This window comes from Squalius cephalus (assembly GCF_949319135.1).
Source record: "Squalius cephalus genome assembly, chromosome: 7".
NCBI classification, from domain to species: Eukaryota; Metazoa; Chordata; class Actinopteri; order Cypriniformes; family Leuciscidae; genus Squalius; species Squalius cephalus.
The window spans coordinates 31,771,253-31,797,374 of NC_137128.1; the positions used below are offsets into that span (position 1 = coordinate 31,771,253).

Consider the following 26,122-nt stretch of genomic DNA (forward strand, 5'->3'; position numbering starts at 1 on the left):
ATTACAAGAGGAAGCTTACCCAAATTGTTGTGAGCATCTTGTTGTTTTTGATTCTTCTCTGAATCCTCTGTGGTATTTGGGGAGTTTAAAGACTTGGAGAACTGCTTGCGCACCAAATACGGCACTAATTCTCCTCTGATTGAAGTCACAGACCTGTAAAAAAAACATTTTTGGAGATTTAAATCAGTACTTTTTTTCCAGCAAACTCGTGTTTACGCAATTATGATTAATCATTTAACTGATTTAAAGACATAACTGTGGCAGAAGAGTAAAGCACTGAATAGACATTACAAAACGTGGCTTTAGAAGTCACTACCATTTAAAAGTTTGGGGTCGATAAGATTTTTTTTTAAAAGAAGCGTATTTTATTTGATCAAAAAGAACGAGTAAAAATTTGTGAATCTTGTGCAATATATTTACAATTTAAAATAACTGCTTAGAATTTTAATATATTTAAAAATGTATTCCTGTGATGGCAAAGCTGAATTTTCAGCCTCATTACTCCAGTCTTCAGTGTCACATGATCCTTCAGAAATCATTCTGATATGCTGATTTAGTGCACAAGAAACATTTATGATTATTATCAATGTTGAAAATGTTAGAGTTGCTTAATATTTTTGTGAAAACTGATGCATTTTTCTAATTATTTGAGGAAGTTTAAAGGAACAGCAAAGTATTAATTTCTTTAAAAATATAAATATTGACTCTTACTGACCCCAAATTTTTGAAATTGCAGTGTATGGCAATAGAAGACAAAGTATGCTTTGCATTAAGCTAAAAGTAGACCTGTTCCAATGGTAGGAAATTTGGATGATTCATTTAATATATTAATTATTTAAAAAAAGAAAATGATTTATTTATTTATTAATATTAATGATTGTGATAAACAATGCTTAAATCCAAAATGAAACCGCATTCACGGACCCTGCAAAAGAGGAATGTTCTTATTTTAATGAACAATTGAATTTTTGGTCTCCTGAAGGTATAAAGAGTTGAATCATGGCATGAAAAAAATCATGTATGCTTGAGGAGCAATTCAAAATCTCCGCCACCTCCTTAAACCAGTCTCTCTCTTTCCCTCTCTCTCTCTTTATTTTCTTTTAGGCAAGATTAGAATTTCCATCTGAATGCAGAGAGAGAAACAACAGTTACTATGTCCATTTTCTCCTTTAGTACTCCATGGCACTGCAGGCTCAAGGGCGACAGAGAGAGAGCGAGACGGAGGGAGGGAGGGATGGATAGGGAAAAAAAGAATGTGAACGAGAGAGAGAAAAGGCAGCATAAAAAAGTCAAACTACTTTGATGAGGGAAAGTGGGGAGAGGAGGGGGGCAGATTAGATGAAATGATATTTATATCAGGGGGAGAGCGAATTAAAATGTCAAAGCGGAGAGAAGCCTCACGCTTTTCTGAAGTATGTGAGCGGGAGAGGACCTAAGAGAGGCCATGCACGGCACCACTTTACAGCAGGCTGCCCGGCCTCACAATGTCAGTTACAGGATCACAAAGGGGACTGGAGGGGCAGGGGAACGGAGGGCTATTGGAGAGGATGAATGGAGAGCTATGGGAGCAATGGAGGGGTGGACTGTAGAGGACACAGGGACACTCTCTAAGATTAGAGACACAGCGGAACGACTAGATGAAGAGAACTGGTTATGTGAAAGTGGTGCTGATAAGATGCTTACCATGAAGCGCAAGGAGCAATTCTTGTTTTTCAATTTAGGCTTTTACAGTAAAAACAAATTCAAATGAAATTGATTAATTATAGTGGAAAAAAAAAAAAAACACGTATTACATATACTTTAGTTATTATATTTATTTGTTCATTAATTAGCCTACACCAAGAACTTGCACACGTTCGAAATTGCTCTTTGCATTTCATTAAAAGTCCCGCAATACAATTGAAGCCCAATTTTAATGACCTATGTCCACCCTAACATCAGTTTATAATATGGTAAAGCCAGATTTAACAGATGGTAATGTGCCAGATTCAAAATTCAGAGAAGGTGCTTTCAGGTAGCACATTGTCAAACGGCTTTCAGGAAAAAAACGGATCAGTTTTTGCAAATTTTGATGTAACACACAATTAGACAAATTAAACTATCATAACAATTTGAGTGAAAAGTTAAATGGAAAAATTAACATGATTTTGTTAATATTCCTTTTGCTTTAATGACCGCACCATTCAGTACTTCTTCTGTGACACGGAACAAGGACACGGAAAAAGCTGTGAAACTCTTCTTGAAACTAAGAAATCCTAACTTACTTGTTGTGTACTAAGAAATCTACCACAGATCTCTTCAGGCAGTACAGGTGAGCATCTAGAAGGCCGGTCTTGATGAGCATTCTGGGATGTCTGAAAGAGTGGTATAAAAATAAAAATAAAAGAAGATTGTCAGAGAAAGGGAGGGCAGTGAAGACTAGCATCTTGGGGTGCAAATAAAAAATAATTACAGTAAATGTGTGGAAGGAGGCTGCGGCTCCTCCAGAATAACACGCAGGGTAAACGTGGAACGTGCTTGATGGCGAAACAAAGTAAATACATAACAGCTCTGACAAAAACATTGTAAGGCACCCTGCTACCCTTGTTTCCTCAGATGTTTTATAATTAGACTATATAGCTTGCCTTTACGTCCCATGCAGCCTTTCATTTTCCTGTCTCACTCCCAACCTAATTGGTCTCTTTGAGGCACTATAAGAGAACTATAATGACCCCCAAAATAGGAATAACAAGTGAAAGACAAGTGAAGTGACATGAAAGAGAAGAAATGATGTAGTATCTCTATAAAATCTCAGACAAAAATAATAAAAAAGAAAATACCATGGCAACTCCAGCCGGATTAAGTTTGCTTCCACAGCTTGTAAGTAGTGAGATGTCAGGAGCACCGACGGACCCCCCAGACTGTTTTATAGCCTGCCATTGACATGAAAATGCTCCCGGAGCCCCTCCACAGTGCCACAAGAGGCCCACAAAATGGCTGCCCCGGGGCCAGAGTGATTCACGTGGAGAAAGAGTCCAGTGCATCCTGACGGATAACACGAAGTGTTACTAAAGGTAAAGCAGACTAGACAGCAATGCAAGTTAAGCTGTCAGATGAACATGAGGACTTCCGGTCACATACACAAACTCATATGTCTGGAGAGAATAGTCTTTACTTCAAGATTACTGAGTCAAGGTTTTGCTCAATGGCCTCAATTCATGATGATTCAAGTGTATTAAGGCGCAGTGCAAAGCACGAACAGCAAGGTTCAAAAGAGACTTAAACATCTGGAATTTAATATCTAAATCGAACCTGGAAATAAAAGGTTCACGATTTAAAAAAAAAAGGGGGGGGGGGGGGGGGTGCCACAAAAAAAATTGTAGGAGAAATAATGAAATTCAAAAAACTTTCAAATTAAAAATCTTTTAATTCCATACAATTATGCTAAGAATTTGATAAGCAAATTTGATAAGTAAAACAATCATTTAAAATGTAAAAAAAAACAAAAATAAAAATAGTTGATTACTCTTTTCACAAGAATTGTTACACTGTAATATAATGTCTAAAAAATTAAAAGTAAATCAATAAATGGATACTTTAAGAAGATTTGTATATATGAGAAAAAAGAAAATGATAATTTCCATAAATATATATTTTTTATATTTATTTATTTATTTATTTATTTATTTATTTATTTATTTATTTATTTATTTATATCTATCTATATTATACAACACCATTCAAAAGTTTGAATGGAAAGAATCTTTTGGGGGGGAAGAAATGAAAGAAATTAATACTTTTATTCAGCAAGGATGCATTAAATTGATCAAAAGTGACAGTAAAGACATTGATTTATGTTATAAAAGCTTTTCTATTTTCATCAAAGAATCCTGCGACCTGCTGTAAACACAGAACAGAAACACAGAACAGGAACACAGAACCCCCCCCCCCCCGTGACATTTACGAAGCGAGAACGTAAGAGAACCATCTCGTCTCAAGAGCTTTACTGTTTCCCTCCAGCGGATGACACACTGAGAGCCTGAAACACTGCAGTGTTTACTCAAATCTCAAATCTCAAAAACAGACTCGCCATGTGTAAATCAGAGCGTGTATGCGTGTGGATACATTCAAAATAAATTATGATGACACTAAGTCATTCCATTAGCCAGCAGTGGCTCGATTCCTGAAAAGCAGGAAAAGTGCGTGCGGAGACTGAGGAACGTTCAGATGTTTTCGGCTACATATGGTACCAATGTGCTAGGCTCACACACGCAGACATCAGGGAGAGATCCAAAGGAGGTGAGGAATGAACAAAGGCATGACACGCTGATTTATGGGAACACCCAACATGTGACATCATGGTCTGGCACCTGCGGGCAGGAGAATGAGTGAATCAGAGAAAATGATGGGCCGAATGAAGGAATGATGAGTAACGGATACAGATCCTAGTGGTTTTGAATGAGGAATGATTGTTAAAGAGAGGGGAACAGAGGGTCAGGAAGAAGGCAAGACTGCCAAATGACGAGCAACAGGTGCTGTTTATGGAGTGCAGACAATACAAGGCTCACAGTGCAAAACAACTAGGAATAACTTTTCAATCAAACTACTCACTTCAAGATATTTAGAACCAAAGATACAGCACAAGACCTTCAATGAAATTCTATGGCAGTGGTTCTCGACCAGGGGGCCGGGGCACACTAGGAGGCCTCGGGATAATTTCAAAGAATTTAAATGAATAAATTATTATTAATAAATTAAAAATATCCAACTCGAATCTAAATTAAAATGATAAAAATAAATGCATAAAATGAAGATGTAAACTTGAAATCACATTTCTTTTTAATTTCCCACAATAACTGCTTTCTGAAATGCATAACTTCTTGAATCACACAATTAATCATGGTTAATTGATTTAATATATTATATTAACCACATGAATTAATTCAACATTATTTTTTTTTACATTTGTCAATTGCAGCAGAAATATCAGAAATATTTTGGCGTATATGAAGGAGGAGCTTCAAATATTGTGTTCTACAAAGAGGGGCCTTTGAGTCAAAAAGGTTGAGAACCACTGGTCAATGGCACTGTTTTGGGGAAAAAAACGTTGACCCATAGTGCTTGTATAGGTGCCACAAGTTCGAATCCAGCTCGCAACATTCTGCAAACCAGTTTCCCCCACTTTTCCCTATTATTTACGGTCTGCTGACTGTGTGACTAATAGAGACAAAAACAAATTTGCTTAATTGTAATCTTGAAGCAATTGTCATGAAATGTCATATAGCGTAATGCTCCACTAAGGTAAAACTCTGCTCTAAAACAAAACGTTCCATCAATAAATAATTTTCCCTCACTGTCTGCTTCCTCCTCAAGCTGACAAGGATGACAAAAACCTGGGAAAGGCCTCCAGGACTGTGAGTGACTCACACTATTAGTTTTAATGGCTTACTACTTACTATAAAGCCCAGCACAAAAATCTGCGTTACAGCACAGTGAGGTCATACGTTACACAGTGTGCCGTCGATGGAGCCTGAGCAAATTTATCCAGACCTAGATAAACGCAAGACGCGAGGCCTTTGTTCTGCGATCGCTCGTCTGAATCGGCAGGTTAAATAACTAACAGACTTAACATTGGAGGAGAAAGACAAAAGCTGAGTCTGGATTTGAGAGGTTGGTAAATCTTAGCACAGGACACATGGCTCACACCTTACTTTCAAACATCCTCAGCCAGTCTGGAGAGTGTAATGTTTGAGCAGCGTGTTTAGGAGGAAGAGCTGGATTGCGCACAATGTTAAACACTATTAAACACTAGCAGCTTTAACAAAGCAAAAGGAGCAGCAATGTTAACATGCCTTTTCAGTGAGCTGTCCGAGGAAGTTTACCGCTTCTTTCTGGCTGCCAGACTAAGATACATACATGTTTCCTGTCCGATCTATTCTTTCTAGATTTCTGACAATTAGAAAGTTTAAATCTAGTGGGCTACAGCAAGTTAGTGCTAGAAAATAGGGAACCAAGAGTTGTGACCACCATTTCACAAACTGAGCACTACCACTTTGTCATGTATGTGAGTGTGTCCTGTGAGCATCTAATACATTGCTTCCACAATTGTGCAAATACATTAGAAAGTCTATGAGTATATGTGGCACTTAATATAATCTGATCAGATCATACATGATGGGCTCTGGGCCACAACAGTCCAGTGTTGTTATTGATAACTAAAACTAATTCTAAAACAACGTGAAGATTAATTAAATAATAATAATTAATTTACTAATTGAAATAATATGAAATAAAAATCGTATAATTTTTTTTTTTTTTACTTTTGCCAAAATAGTGCCTTGGTAACTAACTAAAAAGTACTAAAATGACTAAAGTTAATCAATAAATAAATTAAATAATACTAAACACTGTAATTGTCTCACAGAGAATAAGACCTCACCTGTAAACAATATGAGGTTGAAGATGTATGAGATTGGAATCTGTAAAAATCAATTCCAGTACCAACAAATGTCACGTGTAACAGTTTCGCTCTGGTTTGCTACTAGACCACATAAAGATGGAGAAACCGATATCCAAAATGTTTTTTCTCACACATTTCTTCAATCCTAGAAACACAAAAGGACCACCACTAAGATGTACTTCAACACTGTTGCTGTTTCTTATGATGATATAATGCTAGAAATCTGTCGGTCATTGCAAAGTTGCTAACTCTCATGCATTTGGCATGAGACATGATTTCTGAATGTTCTATTTGGCCGGTTAAATTCGCATTGTCACAGGCCAGCCAGGTGATAATTTTGTTGTGGATTAGGTGAATATGTGCGCTGTGGCATGAATAACTTCTGTGAGTGACGCAACTTACAGAAGTGAAAAACACGCTTGTAAGATAAGATGCATTTAAAAATGGCAGATGCCACAGAGCAAACCACACTGAGAAAAGATCATGACCCCATTTGTCTTGAACTTTAAAGGGACTTGTATTCATAAGTTTGATTTGAGCCATTTAACGTGTCAAGTGACGAGAGGGTGCTTTTACAGTTTAAAGCAATCAAAATAAGTTTTCCTCAGAGCATAACTTACATTACAATTATGTGCATATTTTTATTTTGCAACAGTTTGGCATAAATCTAGATTAAACCTAGTTTAAAGACGCATCTATTTAGCCAATCATTCACATAATGCTTCATTAACTTACTACAATTATATGATTTAAAAAAGTACAATCTTCAAATAATCATCTTTTGCCTAAAATGCTATTAACAGCAACTACGCTAATACTTCTCTTTTTGCTTCCCTGTTTCTACCTCAGGAAGGGAGTCCTAAAGATTGCACCAGCTCCAGTTCAATCCAGCCAGGCAACCGAAGTTGGCAACCCTGGTCAACATCACATCTTTAACCAAACTTCTGAGATACTTCAAACAAGGTAGAAGTAAAAAATTTAAGGGGATAGTTCATCCTATGATAAAAAATTCTGTCATCATTTACTCTCGCACATGTTTTTCAAACCTGAAACTTATAAATATGACTTACTTTCTTCTGTGGAAAAACAAAAGAAAAATATACAAATTATATTATTTTGTGTTCCACAGGACAAAACGAAAGTCATTCAGGGTCATTTAAATTTTGGGTGCACTTTTTAAATTCTGACATTATTGTCAAAACAACTATGCACTATTTTTTGTAATTGCCAATGGTTATTTTTTATTAGATTCTCACTTTTACACAGAAGCGTATAGCTTTATTTTTAATAAAATATAATTTCTTGTTTCTTTCTTTTTTTGGGGGGGTAAGATTTGACTCAAATAATTTTTTTATTTAATTAAATATAATCGTTTAATATCTGCTTATATTATGAGAATATAAGTGCATTAGACTGGAACAACACATTACTTAACGTCAGATCAGGCAGAGTGTTTAGTCTCCCTCTCAACGTACAACATGCTAACAGCTGCTGCAACCCTTCTATTACTAGACAAGATTTACAGTGGCAAATTATTTATGAGCTCCCAACACAGTCGCATGCAGAGCCCTACAGTTCTCCTACTCCCAGACCCCTGATCACCCCCACAACCAGTAACAGGCCCAAAGTACAGGCCCCACGCAAGGTGCTGACAATCTGAGGAGCCTTGCCAACATCAGGTCTTAAACACTGAAATGACAGCATCAGATAACATTAAAACATTAAAAAGGCTGGGAGGAAAGATGGGGGGGGGGGGGTTATTTTAAGATTATTTTAGTTATCTAAAATATGTCTCTAGTCATATCAGTGGCAAAAATTTAGCTATTTTATTCTATATTATCAATAGTCCCCCTCATGGTGGCAGCCATATTGAAATCACATGATCAGCCAAATATTACTTAATTTCTCTCTATAAAAACTATACGCTTTAGTCTAGTCGACATATCTAATTTGTTATATATGCAGTCTACCATGACAAAGGTTAAATTTTGGACATTTTCAAATGCAAAATGCATTAATAAAGGTTGGAAAATATTTGTATTAATACTTTTATTCTTTTAGGGGTGTGTTCACAATTGGCAGGTTTGGTTAGACTAAAACGAACTCTGGTGTGATTGCTCTGTTGGTGCAGTTCATTTGATTGTGTGATGGTGTGAACACTGCCATCCGAACCCTGGTGCGCACCAAACAAAACGAACTCTGGTGGAGTAAAGTCACAAAAGATACAATGTTCTATTTTAAATAAACACTGTTCTTTAAACATTCTATTAATCATAGAATCCTAAAATAATAACCGTTTTCAACACTGCAAATAAGATGTAAAATGTTCCTTGAGGACCAAATTAGCATATTAGCATGATTTCTGAAGGATCATTTGACACTGAAGACTGAAGTAATGGCTGCTAAAAAAAAAAAAAGCTTTGCCATCTCAAGAAAAATTATATTTTAAAATATATTAAAATAGATTTTTTAAAATTCCATTTAAATGTATGCATGTGAATAAAACATGGCACAATGTCCTTCATCATCACAGTTATGCTTATGCCTATCTAGTGCAAGGGATTCGTTAATTTGCCTATTGAGGACTTGCTGGGACACTCCAGGTACAGGATGGTTCTGTCTGGGGAGACTGAGTCATTTACACCTCAATGACACATGTATACCATTTGCTTCACAGGACACATTTGTTTTCTCATCTTACAGCTTATAAACTGAACTGAATGGCAGTGAACTTATTAGAGATATGTACTTAGGTACAATTATTAAGCATGCATTGAGGAGAATATGTTAATGATCAATGCCTGCTTTAAAGGCTTAGAGAATATTTCCTTTATCACTGATAATAGGGGCTTTCGCAGCGGATAGTTCTAGGAACTTAGTTCTAGGAACTAGCCACCAGGGTGAGCGAACTAATGGTTCCCCTAGGAACATTTTCCTGTTGCATTCGCACCGCCAGTAGGAACTTTGAAGTGACGTAGGCCGCGCTCGTTGCTGTGACTTTTATTTTGACGGCGCTGCAGACCTTTATTTTGATGGCACTGAGAACGCCAGACCCTGAGCAAACAAACAGTGCTCGCATTCTCCGTGTTCATTAGTTTACGATCTGTCCAACAGTCCTGTCTAATACGTTATTAGATGGAACTGTTATACATAGACAGTATATGGAAAGTTACTAGCGTATGCCGTATGGTTGATGTCCAGTGTTGCTGAGCAGAAATACATGATCATGTTTAGCTTGGTTCCAAGAACTAAAATCGTTCCTAGTTCCTGCGGTGCGAACGCGCCGGCATCCGGGTACTTTCGCCAATAGTTCTAGGAACTATGAAAAAGTTCCTCCGGTGCAAAAGCGCCTAGTGTTGAAAGTTTAAGTGATTGTAACTTTCATTATCTAAACATTCAGGTTAAATCCTAAGCTTTCCAATCAGTTCTAATGAAGACATTTTACCTTTGAAGAATAAGAGGTTAAAGAATAACAACTTTAATGGAGTCAGAGAAATACTTGAATTATGCACATCCTCCAACTGCTTTTTGTTCTGATTATTGGTTCAAAACAGCAGCGTAAGCTTACAGCCTTACAATAAGCTATTAAATTATACTATCTTAAAATATGAGAATATATCTGCACTTATGAGAAAACTTAAGAGATGAGAAAAATTAAATATTCATACATTAAATAATCATTAGATAGAAGTCTAATAAAAATAAAACAAAAAAAAAGTCTAATATTTCCGCATAGTTCTGGGAAATAATACACATAGCTCTAAAACCTCAGACACAAAGAAAATCCAAAGAAAAGAGAAACCGTGAAAGAAACACAGGACAGAAAGGCAGGAAAGAAGGATTGGATCAACAGTTAAGAAAGGCTGCCGCCTGCTAAAGCAGGGTTGACAGGCAGCACTTATGACAGGCCAGTGTGGAGGAGGCCCCAGTTTTATTAGCCAGCAGCAAAAACAGCAGGTCATCGTCCCGTGAGGCCGCTTGAGGAAGCGGCACCTCTCTGAGGGTAGCAGTTTTAAATTGTATTTAGATAGACCAAGTCAATTTTCAGCATGAAAAGTAAACCCAACCAGACAACAAAATGCCCTAACGCATTTACGCAGCACAAGTCCAAAGTATTGTACATTAATGGGCAGTTTTTATTAGAAGGCTAGATCTATATCTCAAATTGCTACGATTACGAATTTTTTTTTAAAAGAAAAGAATTATATAATTTAAAATTTTTTTAGGATACTCCAATCGATCGGCCGATAATCACATTCTATGACTCGATCGGTAGTCACTAAATTTGTCCGATCTTACGAACCAGTCCCAATGCGTTTAACTCCACTTTTAGACATACAGTCGCAAACATCCCTAAGCAATTCCCCTCAGGAGAATCTCCGCCGCCATTTTGAAGTGCATTCAACTTTGTCAAATGGGCAAGACAAGTTTATTTTGACAAACCCTCGAGCCTCGACAGCTTGATTTTGACCGAGGGAGAGAGTTTATTCACCATATACACTTCAGGCAGATCCATAAACCACAATGCAACACGACTGTGACGTCACAGCAGATCGCGCTTAATTTACCACCATCCCACTAGTGTATGATATTGGAGTTATTTTGACATTTAACTTGTAGCTACCTTAAGCTGACTGTTTTTACATAGTATTATCTTTTTAATTTGTGTAATTTTTTCCAACAGCTCAAGCATACATAAGGGCTTTAGAATGCTGCATAAAACAAATTAACAATGAAAAAATTTAAATAATAAATCAGCTCCATTGCGAATTGCAAGTTATCAAGGGCTTAGGGCGTTCCATTTCAACCCATAGCAAGGAATCCGCCAGAAGTGGGCACTCGTGCAACGCAAGCAATGACATATATTTGAGTGAACGAGATGGAGGGAAGGGCATAAAAAAGTGGACTTAAAAGCAGCCCTGAAGTGATGTTGACACTTACTTGCGCATGATGGACTTCCGGAGAACAAGGCCTTCTTCCAGGTCTGCTTCATTGGCCATGAACAGAAGCCGTTTCCCTGTGACGTCCACACCCACAAAGTCCCTCTGTTCTCCTGCCACAGAGCACAATTACAATCTGTCATAGCGAACTCATAAAATACTACTGCGAGATATAGTATAGTCAAACTGTATTTTGGCTTAAGACACATGCCCAGTCAACAACCCGAAAGATCTGCAGGAATGCAAGATTATACAGGCCATTGGGATGCATTTTCAGTTTGAAAGAGGAAACGGTCACTAAATAGTAGTTTGGAAACAGTGCAACAACAACACTCGTTCAAAACCACACCATCTTTTTCCTTGTCAATCACATGTGTATGAGTGATAGTACCTCCTTTCTTCTTGCCCTTTTGGCCAGGGACAGTCTCTGTGAATTCGTGGACTTTGCTCATGAGCATCGACAGGGTAGCGTTGTGTGCACGAAAGAGGTCCACAACCTCATGCAGGGCAACATCCGTTATCAAATCACAGCTCACCACCAAGATGTCAGTCTGTGGGAGAGAAAAAGAGACAAATCCTATTTAAACCAGAATCAAGACAGAACAATCCAGATTTTCCACCCACAATTTGATTATAATGTCCACTGGAAGGACGTTATGTTCTCTACACATAATTAGAATGATTACTTTCAGGGTTTTAAATCATCAGTTGGGTATAAATACTTGAATAAAAATGTTGTTCTTTTGTGGCAGTGGGCAATTTTTTCCAAGTATTTGCTACGGACAACAGCATAAAAGAGTTCAATATACTATACAGATATACTCAATCACAACATAAAGCTCCCACACCAGGTCAATTCAGCGCAAACTGGTCATTCATTAATCGTCATGACATTTGACCACCAACATTAATATTAATAGCAATTTCATCTTCAGAAAAATTTAATAAAAGTTAAATGACAATATGAATAATGCCAGTACAGAGATTAGTCAATCAAACCAGAGGCCATTTACATACAGGAGTCTTAAAAGTACAGTAATTAATTAAATACATGTGTACATTCACAGAAAATAAAAACATACATACGAATATAGCATGGTCAAAGAATTCAAAAAAGTGCCAGTGATCCTGGAGCACAACTTGAGCTGCGATGTTAAAATAAGCTTAGTAAAGTTATTTTTATAGCCGGTTTGGGTCGGATTCATCTAAATAGACCACCATCAGCACATTAACATCATGTTAGGTTTATCTAGCCATGGCTTAGGTCAATATTTCAAGGTCCACTTTTCAGGCTATTTCATGCTATTTTAGCCAAACATACAACTGACTACTTACTTAATGTTATATTGTTCTCTTAAAACGGGCTGATTCATTACAACAACAATCAGGTTTTCACATATTTTAAAGAAAATGTAAGAGGTTCTTGCCATTGCAAAACACTGTCACAATGCTTCAGACCAAACAGACATTTCCATGGACTAAGGCAGCCAACTTCTTGTATAAAGACTCATGGTGATGGCCAGCACAGCAAAAGAAAAGTTTCAAATATGATATGAGAATGACGTGAGAAAACGAGAGACCCAGTCACTGGAATAAGCACTGTGCTCTGCCTCAGTTTGCGTGTGCACATGTGTGCCTAAGTGTGTGTATGAGTGAGCGCAGGCATGGAGGGGAACCTAGTGATAAATCCTGCTCGCCTTTGCCATTGTTTCTGTTTGAGTTGTCTGGTTCCCATCTGGTCTGTCCATCTCAGGCCTGTGGATAAATAAACATGGGAGCGGGAGTGGGGAACAGCCCGTTAAAGCGTGCCTGGCTCAGGGAGAGCTGCATGCCTCATTGGGGAGGCCCAGGGAGAGAGGCCCTGCCGTGACGCTCCGCTCCGATACAGTTCCGGTTCTCTTGTTCTGGCCCTAGGGCAGAAGGCCCAGGAGCCACCGGAGCACACATGCTCAAAAGATAACAGGGTGCACAGCGCTGTCCGTTTAGAATGAGCTAACTGTGCTACTGAGGAAGGAGAACAATCCCTTCCCATTGACCACTGCAAACCCAGAATGACTTCAAGCTAATGCACATTCAAAACCTCACAAATCCACAGCAAAACCAGAGCCACACACATTCCGCACTAATGTTTACATATTCTGCACTAATTTGGAGAGAAAATCAGAGATGCTTCAGACGTCAGCTATTGTCAGAAAAGATGTCCATATCATAGAATATCAAAGCACATTCAAAGCAGTTGTACAACAGCTGATACACGCAGACCTCTGATCACCCATCTACTTAAATTACTACATTGTTTGCCAACCGTAAACTGTCTACAGTGAGACTAATGAACTACATAACTTGGCAGACGAATTGTTTATTCTAATTATTTATATTGAGCATATAATAATACTGTTGCCAGCGTTTAATTAAAGTAATCAGACCCGAGGGGCTGTGCTTTTCAGCAATGTCTATCACAGTGGTTCTCAAGCCAGTGTTATTTTAGTATCATTGAGACACTATTATAGATTTTATTAATGCACTGAATTGGTTTTTATTTTTACATTTTGTATTTTCATTTAAATTTTAGGTACACTATGTAACTTTTTTGATAAAAAAAAAAAAAAGTGTCAATACATCAATTCTTCTTCTAAACCATATTGGTGTATTATCCTATTTTAAGTGTTTATGGCTGTCACAACGAGCGAGAAAGGTTGACATGATGGCACGCTACATCTCAAACCTCTGGGAATCACCCGTTAAAAAAAAAAAAAACTGTTTGGCAAACGTACAGAGGAGAGTCTGCTGGCAAAAAGATAATAATATAGCGGGTACTCTGTCCTTGCTAAAAGCCGCTGAGAGACTTTCACCATTTTGACTCCAAGGCCCCTATTGTCCACTACAATTTTCAATTTTTCCAGTTGTTTGTAGTTTACTGGTTACGATTACGAATTTAGCATACGGATCTTTTTTAAAGGACTAAAAGGAAGAAACATCTATATTCATTATAAAAATGCCCATGGAGTAATTTGATTACATACGTTTTAGAGGTCTATAAAATCGCACTTTTAAAATTGGGCTACCATATCCAGGTTTCCCAAAACCATGGTGTTGTAAATAATGGCTCTGAGAATTCTGTCTGTTGCCAATAAATTACCATACAAAAACACATTATGGTTGTCCCAAACCATCTCATTGTAACTGCTTATTTTGTTTTATATTCTATTACAATAGAAAGAATTGACCTGATATGCATGACATTTTTTACGTTTTTTTTTTTTTTTACAGAATTTCTTGGTTAATGTGCTTCATTTAGTGACTTCTGAATTAACTACTTGTTTTCAAAAATTTGATTTAATATCACTAAGTTACATCAAGGGACAAATCAAATAGAAATAGTACACTAAAACTGTAAGTTAAAACTTACAATTTGCATGATGTAACCACTTTTTGTGTAAACGTGCATTGTACAGGTCTGGTTAAAAAAAAACAAAAAAAAAACATGTTTTTGCTCAGGTGGGCCAAAATGTCCACCCAATAGAGACAAGTTTTGCTCAGTCAAAAAAATAATAAAGTGTTGCATAAAGGGAACAAACCACCTGTCTGACCAAAACAAAGATCAAAAGGTGGCAAATGTGAGATTTTGTTGATCCTAAAAAGCAAAAATCCCTCCCCCATATTCCAGATTTAGAACAAAATGGAAAAATTGTACACACATTTTACACAGTTTTCCCTGTTTCCCAGTTACCAGTTTTTAATTTCACTGAATTAAAGGGGTAGATCACACAAAAACAACAATTCTGTAAATGATTCACATTCATGTTGTTTCAAACTTGTATAACTTTTGTTCTTTTACAGAAGATATTTTGAAGAACGATTATATTATTTTTCCTCATATATTGAAAGATACTGGGGTCCAAAAAAACACTGGATTCCACTGACTTTCATTGTATGGAAAAAATAACACACACACAAAAAATATTTTGCATCCCACAGAAAATAAAAGACATACCAGTTTGGAACAACATGAATGAGGTTGATTAAATGACATGTATTTTTTTATTTTTGTGTGAAATAACCCCTTTAAGACTGGTCACTGCTGTGGTTCAAAGTAGCCAATGGGCAGGCAATGTCTGGAAATGCGTACTCCGCTCTGTGTTTCTTTTATTTACTCTGGGACTGAAGGCAAAGCAACCACATGAATGGCTATCGCCAAAACATTCAAACATTTACAATGACTTCACAGTCAACCAGGAATGTACGGGGATGAAACGCAAAAAATGCGACCAATGCCAGCCCACCCATCGTAAACCACCCAAGTAAATCGATCTGTCGCTGCAGCTCTAACCACTTAACATTTCATAGCCGGGGTTTCTATTTTTGAGGGGACTCGACAAGTGGCCAAATGCCTGAGGCCTGACAACGGCCGTGCCCTCTTGGCCACCGGGAGGGGAGCAGTGTAGGAAGGCTGGATCAGCGGCCTGTCTTAGTCGCAGAGCCTGTGAATGTCTGAAGTGGGCGTCAGCTGTTGGATCATCTGAGCGCCACTGCTGCTGACGCTGGGCCTTTCAGTAGGCCATGGTTCTGCACTGCACTGCACTGGAGGAGAGGCACAGGGAGGTCAGGCCACCCACAGACACTTCCAGTTCTGCTTGGCTGCCCCCTGGGCCAGCCAGGTGAGACCACCCAAGAGGAGAGCAGAGGAAAAGACGGGAAAAAGAGGGTGGAGAGAGGAGGACAGGATAAGAGGGAATAAAGAGGAAGGGAAGGAGAAATGCGACTCACACTCGTCTGCCATTAAAGACACTTGTTGTTAAGCTTACAATTGGCTGTCATGACTGTGTTAAGTTGTATTGAATACAAACACATTTACATTGCGAATTTCACAGACAGAGCTATTCAACACTGAGAACATAAAAAAAAACATGATAAAATGTAAACATTTTGACAAAGTTGTTCAACTGAAAAAAACCCGATACACACTATCAAGTCTCTCAAGTCGAGTGCAACTGAGGACATTATAAGTCTTGGTTTAATTCAATGGCATACACAAATATTACTTGTACATAAAAATCATCATCATGAAAAGCCAAAAATAAAGCAGTGCCATTCAGATTGACTTTTTCCAGACCACCTGGTGCAAACAAAGATGTATACGTTCATTTTTCAGGAAAAATTAGTACACAAGTCGATCGGGAATGACTTGATCCCAGTGAACTTGGAGCCTTATTACTAACAAAAGCAGGCAGAACGCTACACAACACGAAGATTATTCAGTTTCTGTACAAACATTGACTCAATGCATCAGAATGAACTCAAACACAGGCTAATGAAAGAGAGCTTTAAGAGTCGGGCACTCTGTCAGATACTTCCATTATGTCCGTGGTGTTTGCTGAAGCAAGGGAGTAGACTATGTGTTTACGCCATACAATAAACGGGGATTTAGGGCCCCTATTGCCAGCGCTCATCTCTCAACACGTAGTGGGGCTGTTCGTGCACTGGAGGGCTCTGCAACTCAATGCTTTTAATCTCTCATTTCTCTCTAGGATTAGAAATAAACGCATCTGTGCTGTTAGCGTGCACCAGCAAGCCCTCCTCCTCAACATTCCCTTTCCACTGCATTGATATTTATTGAGAGTTAATCTCCTGTGATGAGCGTTCACACATGTTTAAGACATCCCACTCTCAGATATTTTACACTTTCATAAGTTTTATGCGCAAAGGTATGATGCAAATGAACAAATGCACTAATAATGCACAATATTTTGACCCAAGAAAGAAAGTACTCTTTTAGCAGCTGCTTCTATCCAAAGTGATTTCAGTATATAGTGGGGTGCAAAACTTTTATTTTGTATTTTTCTACACCTACTTTCATTACAAATTATAATATCAACATGACAATTTGGTCAAAAGTTTACAATTTGAAACTGATAAAAGAAACACCTTTTATAAGGTTGCCATGGATTTCTTGGATCAAATTAAGTATCTGTGCTAGGAAAAATGTCTGTCCAAAAAAAAAAAAAAAACCTTCAAGGCATTTGATATGACAAACCTTCAGAGACCATTTTAAACGAAAAAAAAAAAAAAAAAAAAAAAAAACTTATTTATACATTTATGAAAGAATTTTAGACAGATTTTGCCTAGGGCTGTGAAAAGATTAATCGCGATTAATCGCATCCAAAATAAAAGTTTGTGTTTAAATAATATATGTGTGTGTACTGTGTATAATTAAATTTGTATATATAAATACACACACATGCATAAAATAAAAATATATTTAAGAAAAACTGTGTTATTTATATATAAAAAAATTATACTTATATATATATATATAATATAAATTATATATAAATATATACAGTATATGTATGCAAATATTTCTTAAATATATACATGCATGTGTGTGTATTTATATATACAAAATAATTATACCAAGTACAAACACATATATTATGTAAAGACAAACTTTTATTTTGGATGCGATTAATCGCGATTAATCTTTTCACAGCCCTAATTCTGACTGATACTTTTTTATTTAAATTATACATTTAATGAGACTGTGATATGAGAACAGTCTAAGGAAATATTTATTTTCATATTTCTCTTAAAAGTTCATCATGTAATTGAGACATATTGAGAAAGTCAATAATTGATCAATTAAAAAAAAAACTACACTTTTTTTATTTTTATGAAATTCCCAATGTACTAACAATCCTATTCAAAGGTTTTGGGTCAGAAAGATTTTTTTAAAGATATTAATACTTTAATTCAGCAAGGATGAATTAAATTGATCAAAAGTAACAATAAATAAGTAATAATGTCACAAAAGATTTCCATTTTGAACCCTGAAATAAAGTATCATGATTTCCACAAATATATTAAGCAGCACAACTAATAATAAGAACTGTTTCTTGAGCACCAAATCAGAATGATTTCTGAAGGATCATGTGACACTTAGGAATGGAAATTCAGCTTTGCCATTGCTGGAACAAGTTACATATTACATACAATAACACATTAAAATACATTAAATAGAAAACAGTTTGTTTAAATTCTAAGAATATTTCAAATAAATGCAGCATTGGCAAGCATAAACTTCTTTCAACAAAAGAAAAATCTTACTGACCCCAAACTTGTGTGTGTGTAACTGAAATTAATCCATTTAAATAATTTAGTGTTGCAATGAAAGCTAAAATAATGTCACATGATCAACTCAAGTATTTCTGCTTCATTTTATTGTAATGCTTCATCTAAATAAATAAAAATCTAAATCCAAAAACTTCCAGGTTTAAATGGAAATTTCTGATTTTAAATGTGGTCTCAGACATCTATTCTCCAGTGTTCTTATTATAGGGTACAATGCTGAAAGCTCATGGATCGCCCCTTGTGGGGTTTGATCCTACAGCCTACTGGTTACTAGCCTAGATCTTTAACCTCTAAATTACACCACACCCAAGGAAAAGCAAATACAGTTTCTGTAACTAGTTTAAAACTACATTTAACCCAATAGTGACCAAAAAAAAAAAAAAAAACGGATGTTATTCAACTTACCGCCCCATTCCATCTACACAACACCTCTCACACATGTCCCTTAGCAGGCCCATGAATGCCAGTTAGGGTTGAAAAAGGGTTCTGACATCATGTGTTTGAGGAGTTAGTGGTCTCTGGCCACTGGGCTTTCAGCAGGAGAAATGAGGCACTCTGTGGAGTTGGACCCATCGGTGCGGGGCAGCACGGATCAAAGATCCCCCTGTGGAACACAGCATCTGCCCCTCACATCATTCCACTGACCCCAGGCAAGCTCACATGGGAGACAGGTGAGGCTGTGTACGCTTGCCAGGCTTTTACACACTTCTGGGCACACGCTCATGCTTACATGGACGTGCATGCCCATGCTGCAATTATGTTTCTTCCATTTAGTCACCGTGCTACGCTCTGAGCATAATGATTTACAGTGATGAAAATTCATCACATCATTGTGTTGCTAACTCTTTTATGACCCTCCTTCATCATTGAGCACTCCTCAACATGTCAAATCAGTTGCTACATCAGTACTGGCTACAAACCAGATTACAAATATTATCTAGGCAGTTCTTTGAAGCAGCAACATGCTAAATTTCATCAGTAGATAATATCTTTATAGCATTTAACATTGTTTTACAGTCTAAATATAAGGTATAAATTGTGATCACAACAAGGAACAAAATAGCTTTCCAAAGCTTTTACACTCACAGTCCCATGATGGTGGAACAATCTTTTAAAATACAAACCTGAAAAGTTCTCACAATCTTCCAGAAACACCTTAGGGTGTAGAGTGCCTTGAAAAGGGAATTTCACTGCTGGCTAGATGGGCTTTTATATAACTTGGCTGTCTATGCAGTAGATAAGCGAAACATTTATTGAAACAGTGCTAGATGACTAGAGAAAACAAGAGGAAAAGTGATATGGTGTTCCCTTTTACCAAAAAAGTCAACACCGTTAAAGCACTTTTGATTTTGGCACCGCCCCCGTTGATCTGACTGTACGTGGGCAGGAATACGAAAATATGGATGTTCGATCTGCAGTTTTAACAAAAGCTCTAGAGCTGTCAAATAAACATGGATATTTGTGTGCAGGTAACATGGTTAAAGAGTATACATTGTTAATTTACATAGACTTCTGACATTGTAACAATACAAAGCTGGTTGAAAATCTTATCCTTTAATTGTGCTTTCTCCAGAAAGGAAAAAAGCTTCACAATCTCAATTATACTTAAAAAAATTCTAGGATCAACATCCTTGAGGATAATTCCAATCACAGGATTCCTACACACAACATATAGTAAACATATTGTATACAGTATAGTATACAGTACAGTCATCTGTAAATATTTTTTTTCATAAGATTTATCAATTTGAGAAAATGCACTTAAATCATGATGAGAAACCTAAAATGCTTTATAACCTGCATATATTTACCTCTGACACATCAGTTTGATACTTTAAATGTGGTTTGATGTTGTACGATCACCAAACAGTAGGGGTGTAACGATACCCCCATGTCATGATTCGAAACACATCATGATATTCGCGATATGATATTATTGCAATTCTCCAAGACATATGATAAAAGGTTAACAAAAAATGTACTGTTGATTAAAATGCTAAATCTGATATTACATTCATTGTGGGTGTTAATGAATAGGCTTGGACTTGGTGCTGATAACCCAATGCACAGGACAATGGTGACACCAGAATAAAAATATTCATGATTTTGAAGCTCAAAATACAGAATTATTATGCTTGCACTCTGTCACGCACTAGATATATTTAAAATAATGTAGGCCACTTTTTACTGGTAAAATAAGACATTTGACATGATCAGGACCCACAAATATTCCCCCATTGCATTATTATACGTTATATTCAACATTATATATAGTAGTTTAATGTAGTACTGACACTAACTCTGAAAACTTGATTTTTTTCTCACACAGTAATTTTTGTTTTGGGTGAACTACACACAATAAATATTGTCACTATCCACAATACATATTGTTGCATATTTGTATTGCGATATATTGTAACACGACATATTGTTACACCCCTACCAAACAGCAAAGCACAGTCTGATTTAGATGATTGTTTGCTCCTTAATCAGTTGCTGATTTAAGTAAATATTCTTTTAGTGAACAGTTTTGTATAATGAAAATGAGCGCCTTGAATTCATTAATTCATGTTCAACAATCACTAAATGATCGCTAAACTTTTTCCATGAAAACACACACTTGTATGATAGATGAATTTTTAGAAATGCTTAATTTTATATTTTAGAAAACTGAATAGGTGCAATAGTCTGGAAAAACTATTTTTCCCCCATAATTACCCAGACCTGGAAATTACTGAAAACAAATTCCAGGGATGGGCAAGAGTACTCGTTTGTGACACCGACGAAAAAAAAAGTTTTTATTCCTGATTGGTTATTGCGGCATTTGGGGCGGTTCCTGAGGTCTGATTTGTTAGCGTTAGACAGCACGCCTTCCAGACCAGCGAAATAAAGTAAAAATGGATTTGAAAGCGCACACTACAGTAATACCTGGAATTGCTTTGATCACGAAATGCAGTTAAGTGAAAGATGTGGAGCGCCAATCTATCATATGCATAACATTATAATGAGAACACGACTGTAATAAAATGTTGTAAATTCTCTGTGCTTTAGTTTTTCAGCGCGCCATTAAAGGAAGAGCGCGTTCACGAGTTACACATCAGACTAGCACAGCAAAGTTCATGTGCGCATTTGCTTCCTTTTGTGCAGATGTAACTTGCAAGATTTATTTTATGTTGTCTTTATCTGATTAATGTCATATATAAGACGCGTTTGGTTGAGTTTAATAACCAGCTAGCAAAACGCTGCAGTTTACCGACCGTTCATTCACTCTTCAGTTTCCGCTCAAATGCAATGTCCAACATTATGACATGTCCAACAACTATGATTGGGTTATTTGGGTCATATTCCATTTAGATAGGCTATTTATTTTTTAAAATCATTGATATTAATAATGCAGCATTTTGTTCCCATTTTTTAACAGTAAATCTGTTTTATTTAAAGTTGTTTCTCGGTATGGCTTCGAAAATGTGCAGTGATGACTGAAATAAAATTAAGTGCAAAATGTGCATGGCCAATATACACGCCATATAGAATTATAATGAGAACAGGATTGTGATAGAATGTTGTAAATTCTCTGTATCCTCTGCTTACTTAGCAAAATCACATAGCTTGCACTTCTCAATTTTGGAATTATGCATTGTGGCACTTCTCATGTTACTGTCTGGTGTGGAGACACGATCGCAACATCACAATCAATGTGGAAGAATGTTTAAAACACGAATCCCATACTTTTAGTTGTGATAACGATTGGAACTTTTTAGATAATCTATCACATATGAATAACCTAGCATGAAACTTAGCTAGTTTTAAACACATTTAATGTTTATCTCCTCCCTCCCCTTTAAGAAGAAGTCTTAATCTTCTTGACTGCATCCAATTATTGTATCCAGTTAATTCTTGCCCTATTTTCTATCCCATTTTTGGAAATTCAATGTAATTTTCAATGTAAGAAATGTTATACCTCAGTGTTATCTTATGATATTGAAACTTGACGCACCTTGATCTTTTGCTGGATGTGTCGAAGGGCATCTGCAGTGCCCATGTCAGCTTCCTCCTGTATACACACCACATCCAACCTCATCTTCACGTCCGTCTTCAGCCGTTGATCGGTGCTCAGGGCCTTTTGAACCTCTTTAGTAGTGATGACAATCACCTCTGGAAAAAAAAACATAACGATAACACTTAGGTGAATTAAGGATCAAATCAGAAGCATAATTCATGTTTTTTATGTACACTACTGTTGAGAAATTTAGGGTCAGACTCAGTAAGATTTTTTTTCAGCAAGAATGTTTTTGAAAACTCTTTTCAACATTGATATATATATACAAGAAATGTTTCTTGTGCTGCCTTATTGTGGAAACCATTAAAAAGAAATTCAGGATTCTTCGATGAATAGAAAGTTTAAAAGAATATCATTTATTTGAAACAGAAATCTTTTGTAACAGTATGAATGTATTTACTGTCACTTTTGATCAATTTAATGCGTCCTTACTGAATAAAAAGTATTTATTTCTTTAAAAATAAAATCTTACTGACCCCAAACTTTTGATCAGTAGTGTAATTAATAAGAATTAGCTTAAAGATAGTTTATTGCCATTCTAGCCATATACAGTGTGACAAAATGTTCTTTCACTAGGAGTGCAGCGCAGTTTACAAAAATGACAATAACATTACAAGGACACACGGTGAGTGATACAATTACTTCACTGTAAACAAAGCACTGTAAATGGTTTTGACATGATCATTCCATTTTGTGGGAAATGGAAGAGATCTTTTTCCTTCATGACACCACTGGTTAAGAACAGCACACATTTTACATGTGACACCTCTGACTTGCACAAATATATTAGACAAGACACCTTCAATCGAGTCTTTGTGAGTTATTTGCCGTTACCCTGTGAGACAGACTTTCGGCCAACTGGATGAAGTTTGTCCCAGAATCCTGTTTTACTGCATAAATATTTTCTAACGGAGCAGCTTACTTACCATAGTTTGTGCTAAAACTTGTAAAAGCTAATTGCAGGGCCTTGTTGGCTGGCACTCTGGCTGTTAACAGGATAGAATGTGCCACACATAAAGGTGCATACTGTACTGCTGGGCAGGCAAAGGGCCATAGCCACAAACTCCATACCCGCTGGATCTCAAGGTTAGTCAATACAGCTAGGTGTGAACAATAAACATTTCATTATCATGAAGACATTAAACACAGATACTCAAGAAGGTACACCACCTCTACTGGCTCTCAAATGTGCTAAAGCAATGAAGTGAACAAAGGGTTCTAAGTTATCAGTTTTGGATTTATTTCCACACACACAAAAAAAACTTATTTCAATATTTTAAAGGAATGACCCTCATCCATTCCTTTAAACTATTGAAATAAGGCTTTAACAAGGTTTGTTTTTTTTTGTTTTTTTGTGGAAATAAATCCCCAGCTGATAACTTAGAACCCTTTGTTCACTTCATTGCTTCATTTTATTTTTCTTGTATTCTAGCATAAAATTCTATAAATTCCATGTGGCTTTAGGCCTAAGACTGATGGAGGATCAGGACTGACACTTAATAATTCAAACATAAAAATGGAAATAAATCCCTTTCTAAATGTACAGATTAACAGACATTTAAAACTGTACAAATAAAAATAAATTGGTCACACTTTTGATTAGGGTCCAATTCTCACTGATAACTAACTACTAACTACGACTTTTGTCTCAATAATCTTAATGATTATTAATAGTTAGTAAAGTAGTTGTTAAGTTTAGGTATTGGGTAGTGTTAAGGGATGTAGAATATGGTCATGCAGAATAAGGCATTAATAAGTGCTTTATAAGTACTAATAAACAGCCAATAAGTAACTTAGTAATATACATGCTAACAAGCAACAAGATAATAGTGAGAATTGGACTCAAAACTAAACTAATGTGTTATCGAAATTTTTATATTCCAATTTTAAATTACAAAAATTACTAAATTCCCAGTTGCCTTTCTTTGTCCATTTGCCAATTCCTTTTCATTTTGTCTAATGCTTTTCTTTCTTTCTTTCTTTCTTTCTTTCTTTCTTTCTTTCTTTATCAATTAAACAAATGCCATTGGAGAGTTCACTTGCGGGGCAATCAATCATTTTCTATTATTTTTTTTTTCAACGTAAAATTATTTATCAATTTATTATTTTATTATTTATACATTAAAATGAATTAAAACGTTTTAAATGTCTATTCTTTTTGTCCATTTAAAATGTGATTTATTTCCGTTTTATAACTTACTAGCACTATTAAAATTGCTCCATGCTATGTTAGCCCAAAACAGTTTTATGCTGCTGAAGGTCACCTATTGCTAAGCTATGTGGAGGAAAGCTGGCCTAAAACATAAGACAATTACTAGGCTACAGTTGATTATTGCAGAGTTGAAATGATCCAACATTAGTTGTCTGGAGAGCATTTGACTCTGTGTAATTGTATCTTGTCATTCAGTGTCCTTCCAGCCTAAAGCAGTTGTGTAGATTGAAAAGTAATTTGGTTTAATTTCATTAGTCTTTTACCAGTTTAGTTGTATAGTGTCAACTAGGCAATACATCCACGTTTACAAACAGTTTCCATTTAAGCGTATGAATTTAGGGCAAATAAAACGTTAAAATTTAGGACTTATAAAACAAAATATGCTGCCAAAAAAACCCAGGAAAATCTAATTGGTTTTATCAAGCTCCTGTCGCTGACAAAAAGAGTCTTGATACTAAAAATGAGAAGCAACATGGGCGATGGTCTGTGCGAGTGGGTGTAACGTGAAACCATGCCATTATAGTATGCCAATTGTTAAAATGGCCCTACCTTTCCCACTTAGGAAATAAGGACTTTATTAGTTCAATTAAAGCAGCCTGCGAAAATTATTACCACCTGCAGCTAAAGTGTGTAATAAGCAATTTCAGCATTTTGTTAACTTCCACCACACGCACACACACACATCAAAACCCGCCACAAAACATGTCATCCAATCCGATGTCAGCAAACCTATGCAAAGCAATTCACAAGCATAGAGTTACTGTTTCTGGTAAAGCAATAATCAGTCCTTTTTCTTTCTTTTTTTTTTTTTACAGAGTCCAGGACAGTCAGGACACTGAAAGTTAATTATTATGAATTATTTAATAATTCAAAAATAATAATTAATACTAAAATCATACTAGAAATGCAGCTCAAAATACTTTCCAATAAGAAAGTAAAATTTAAACCATGTAATAATAAAAGACAAAGTAATGTAAACCAGATACTTCAGAAACTATACTAACTGACATCATGTATGCTATGAAACTGCAGTGCATTTTGTATGATTATTTCATTAAAGATTCTAGATTTTAGTGTCCGTGTTACTAAGAAACCCTATTTCTACTCCCATTTGGCAATGTGGGCCTTGATTAAATTAAATTAAATTACATACAATATCTAAAGAATTCCTTATAAAAGAAACATTTTAAAGTAATTTCAAGCCACAATGTCTTATTCATTATTCTTAGCAGATCTGTCAAACAGCTGTCAAACAATCTTCTGCAATGTTAGAAGAATCTACCCATAAATCTCTATAACAGGATATATCCTAAAACTATACTAACATATTACAATGTCAATGA

General features: G+C 36.2%; 1 protein-coding gene across 1 annotated transcript in view; it reads right to left on the minus strand.

Moving 5' to 3' along the window:
- eif2b3 (eukaryotic translation initiation factor 2B, subunit 3 gamma) overlaps nucleotides 1-26,122 on the minus strand; it is a 39,236-nt gene that overhangs the window by 12,400 nt on the left and 714 nt on the right. Inside the window, exons 3-7 of the mRNA XM_079877114.1 lie at nucleotides 22,505-22,662; nucleotides 11,771-11,930; nucleotides 11,381-11,492; nucleotides 2,265-2,354; nucleotides 20-153 (exon numbers count right to left, since the gene is read on the minus strand). Coding sequence (XP_079733240.1) covers nucleotides 20-153; nucleotides 2,265-2,354; nucleotides 11,381-11,492; nucleotides 11,771-11,930; nucleotides 22,505-22,662 — 654 coding nt within the window. The remainder of the gene's footprint in view (nucleotides 1-19; nucleotides 154-2,264; nucleotides 2,355-11,380; nucleotides 11,493-11,770; nucleotides 11,931-22,504; nucleotides 22,663-26,122) is intronic.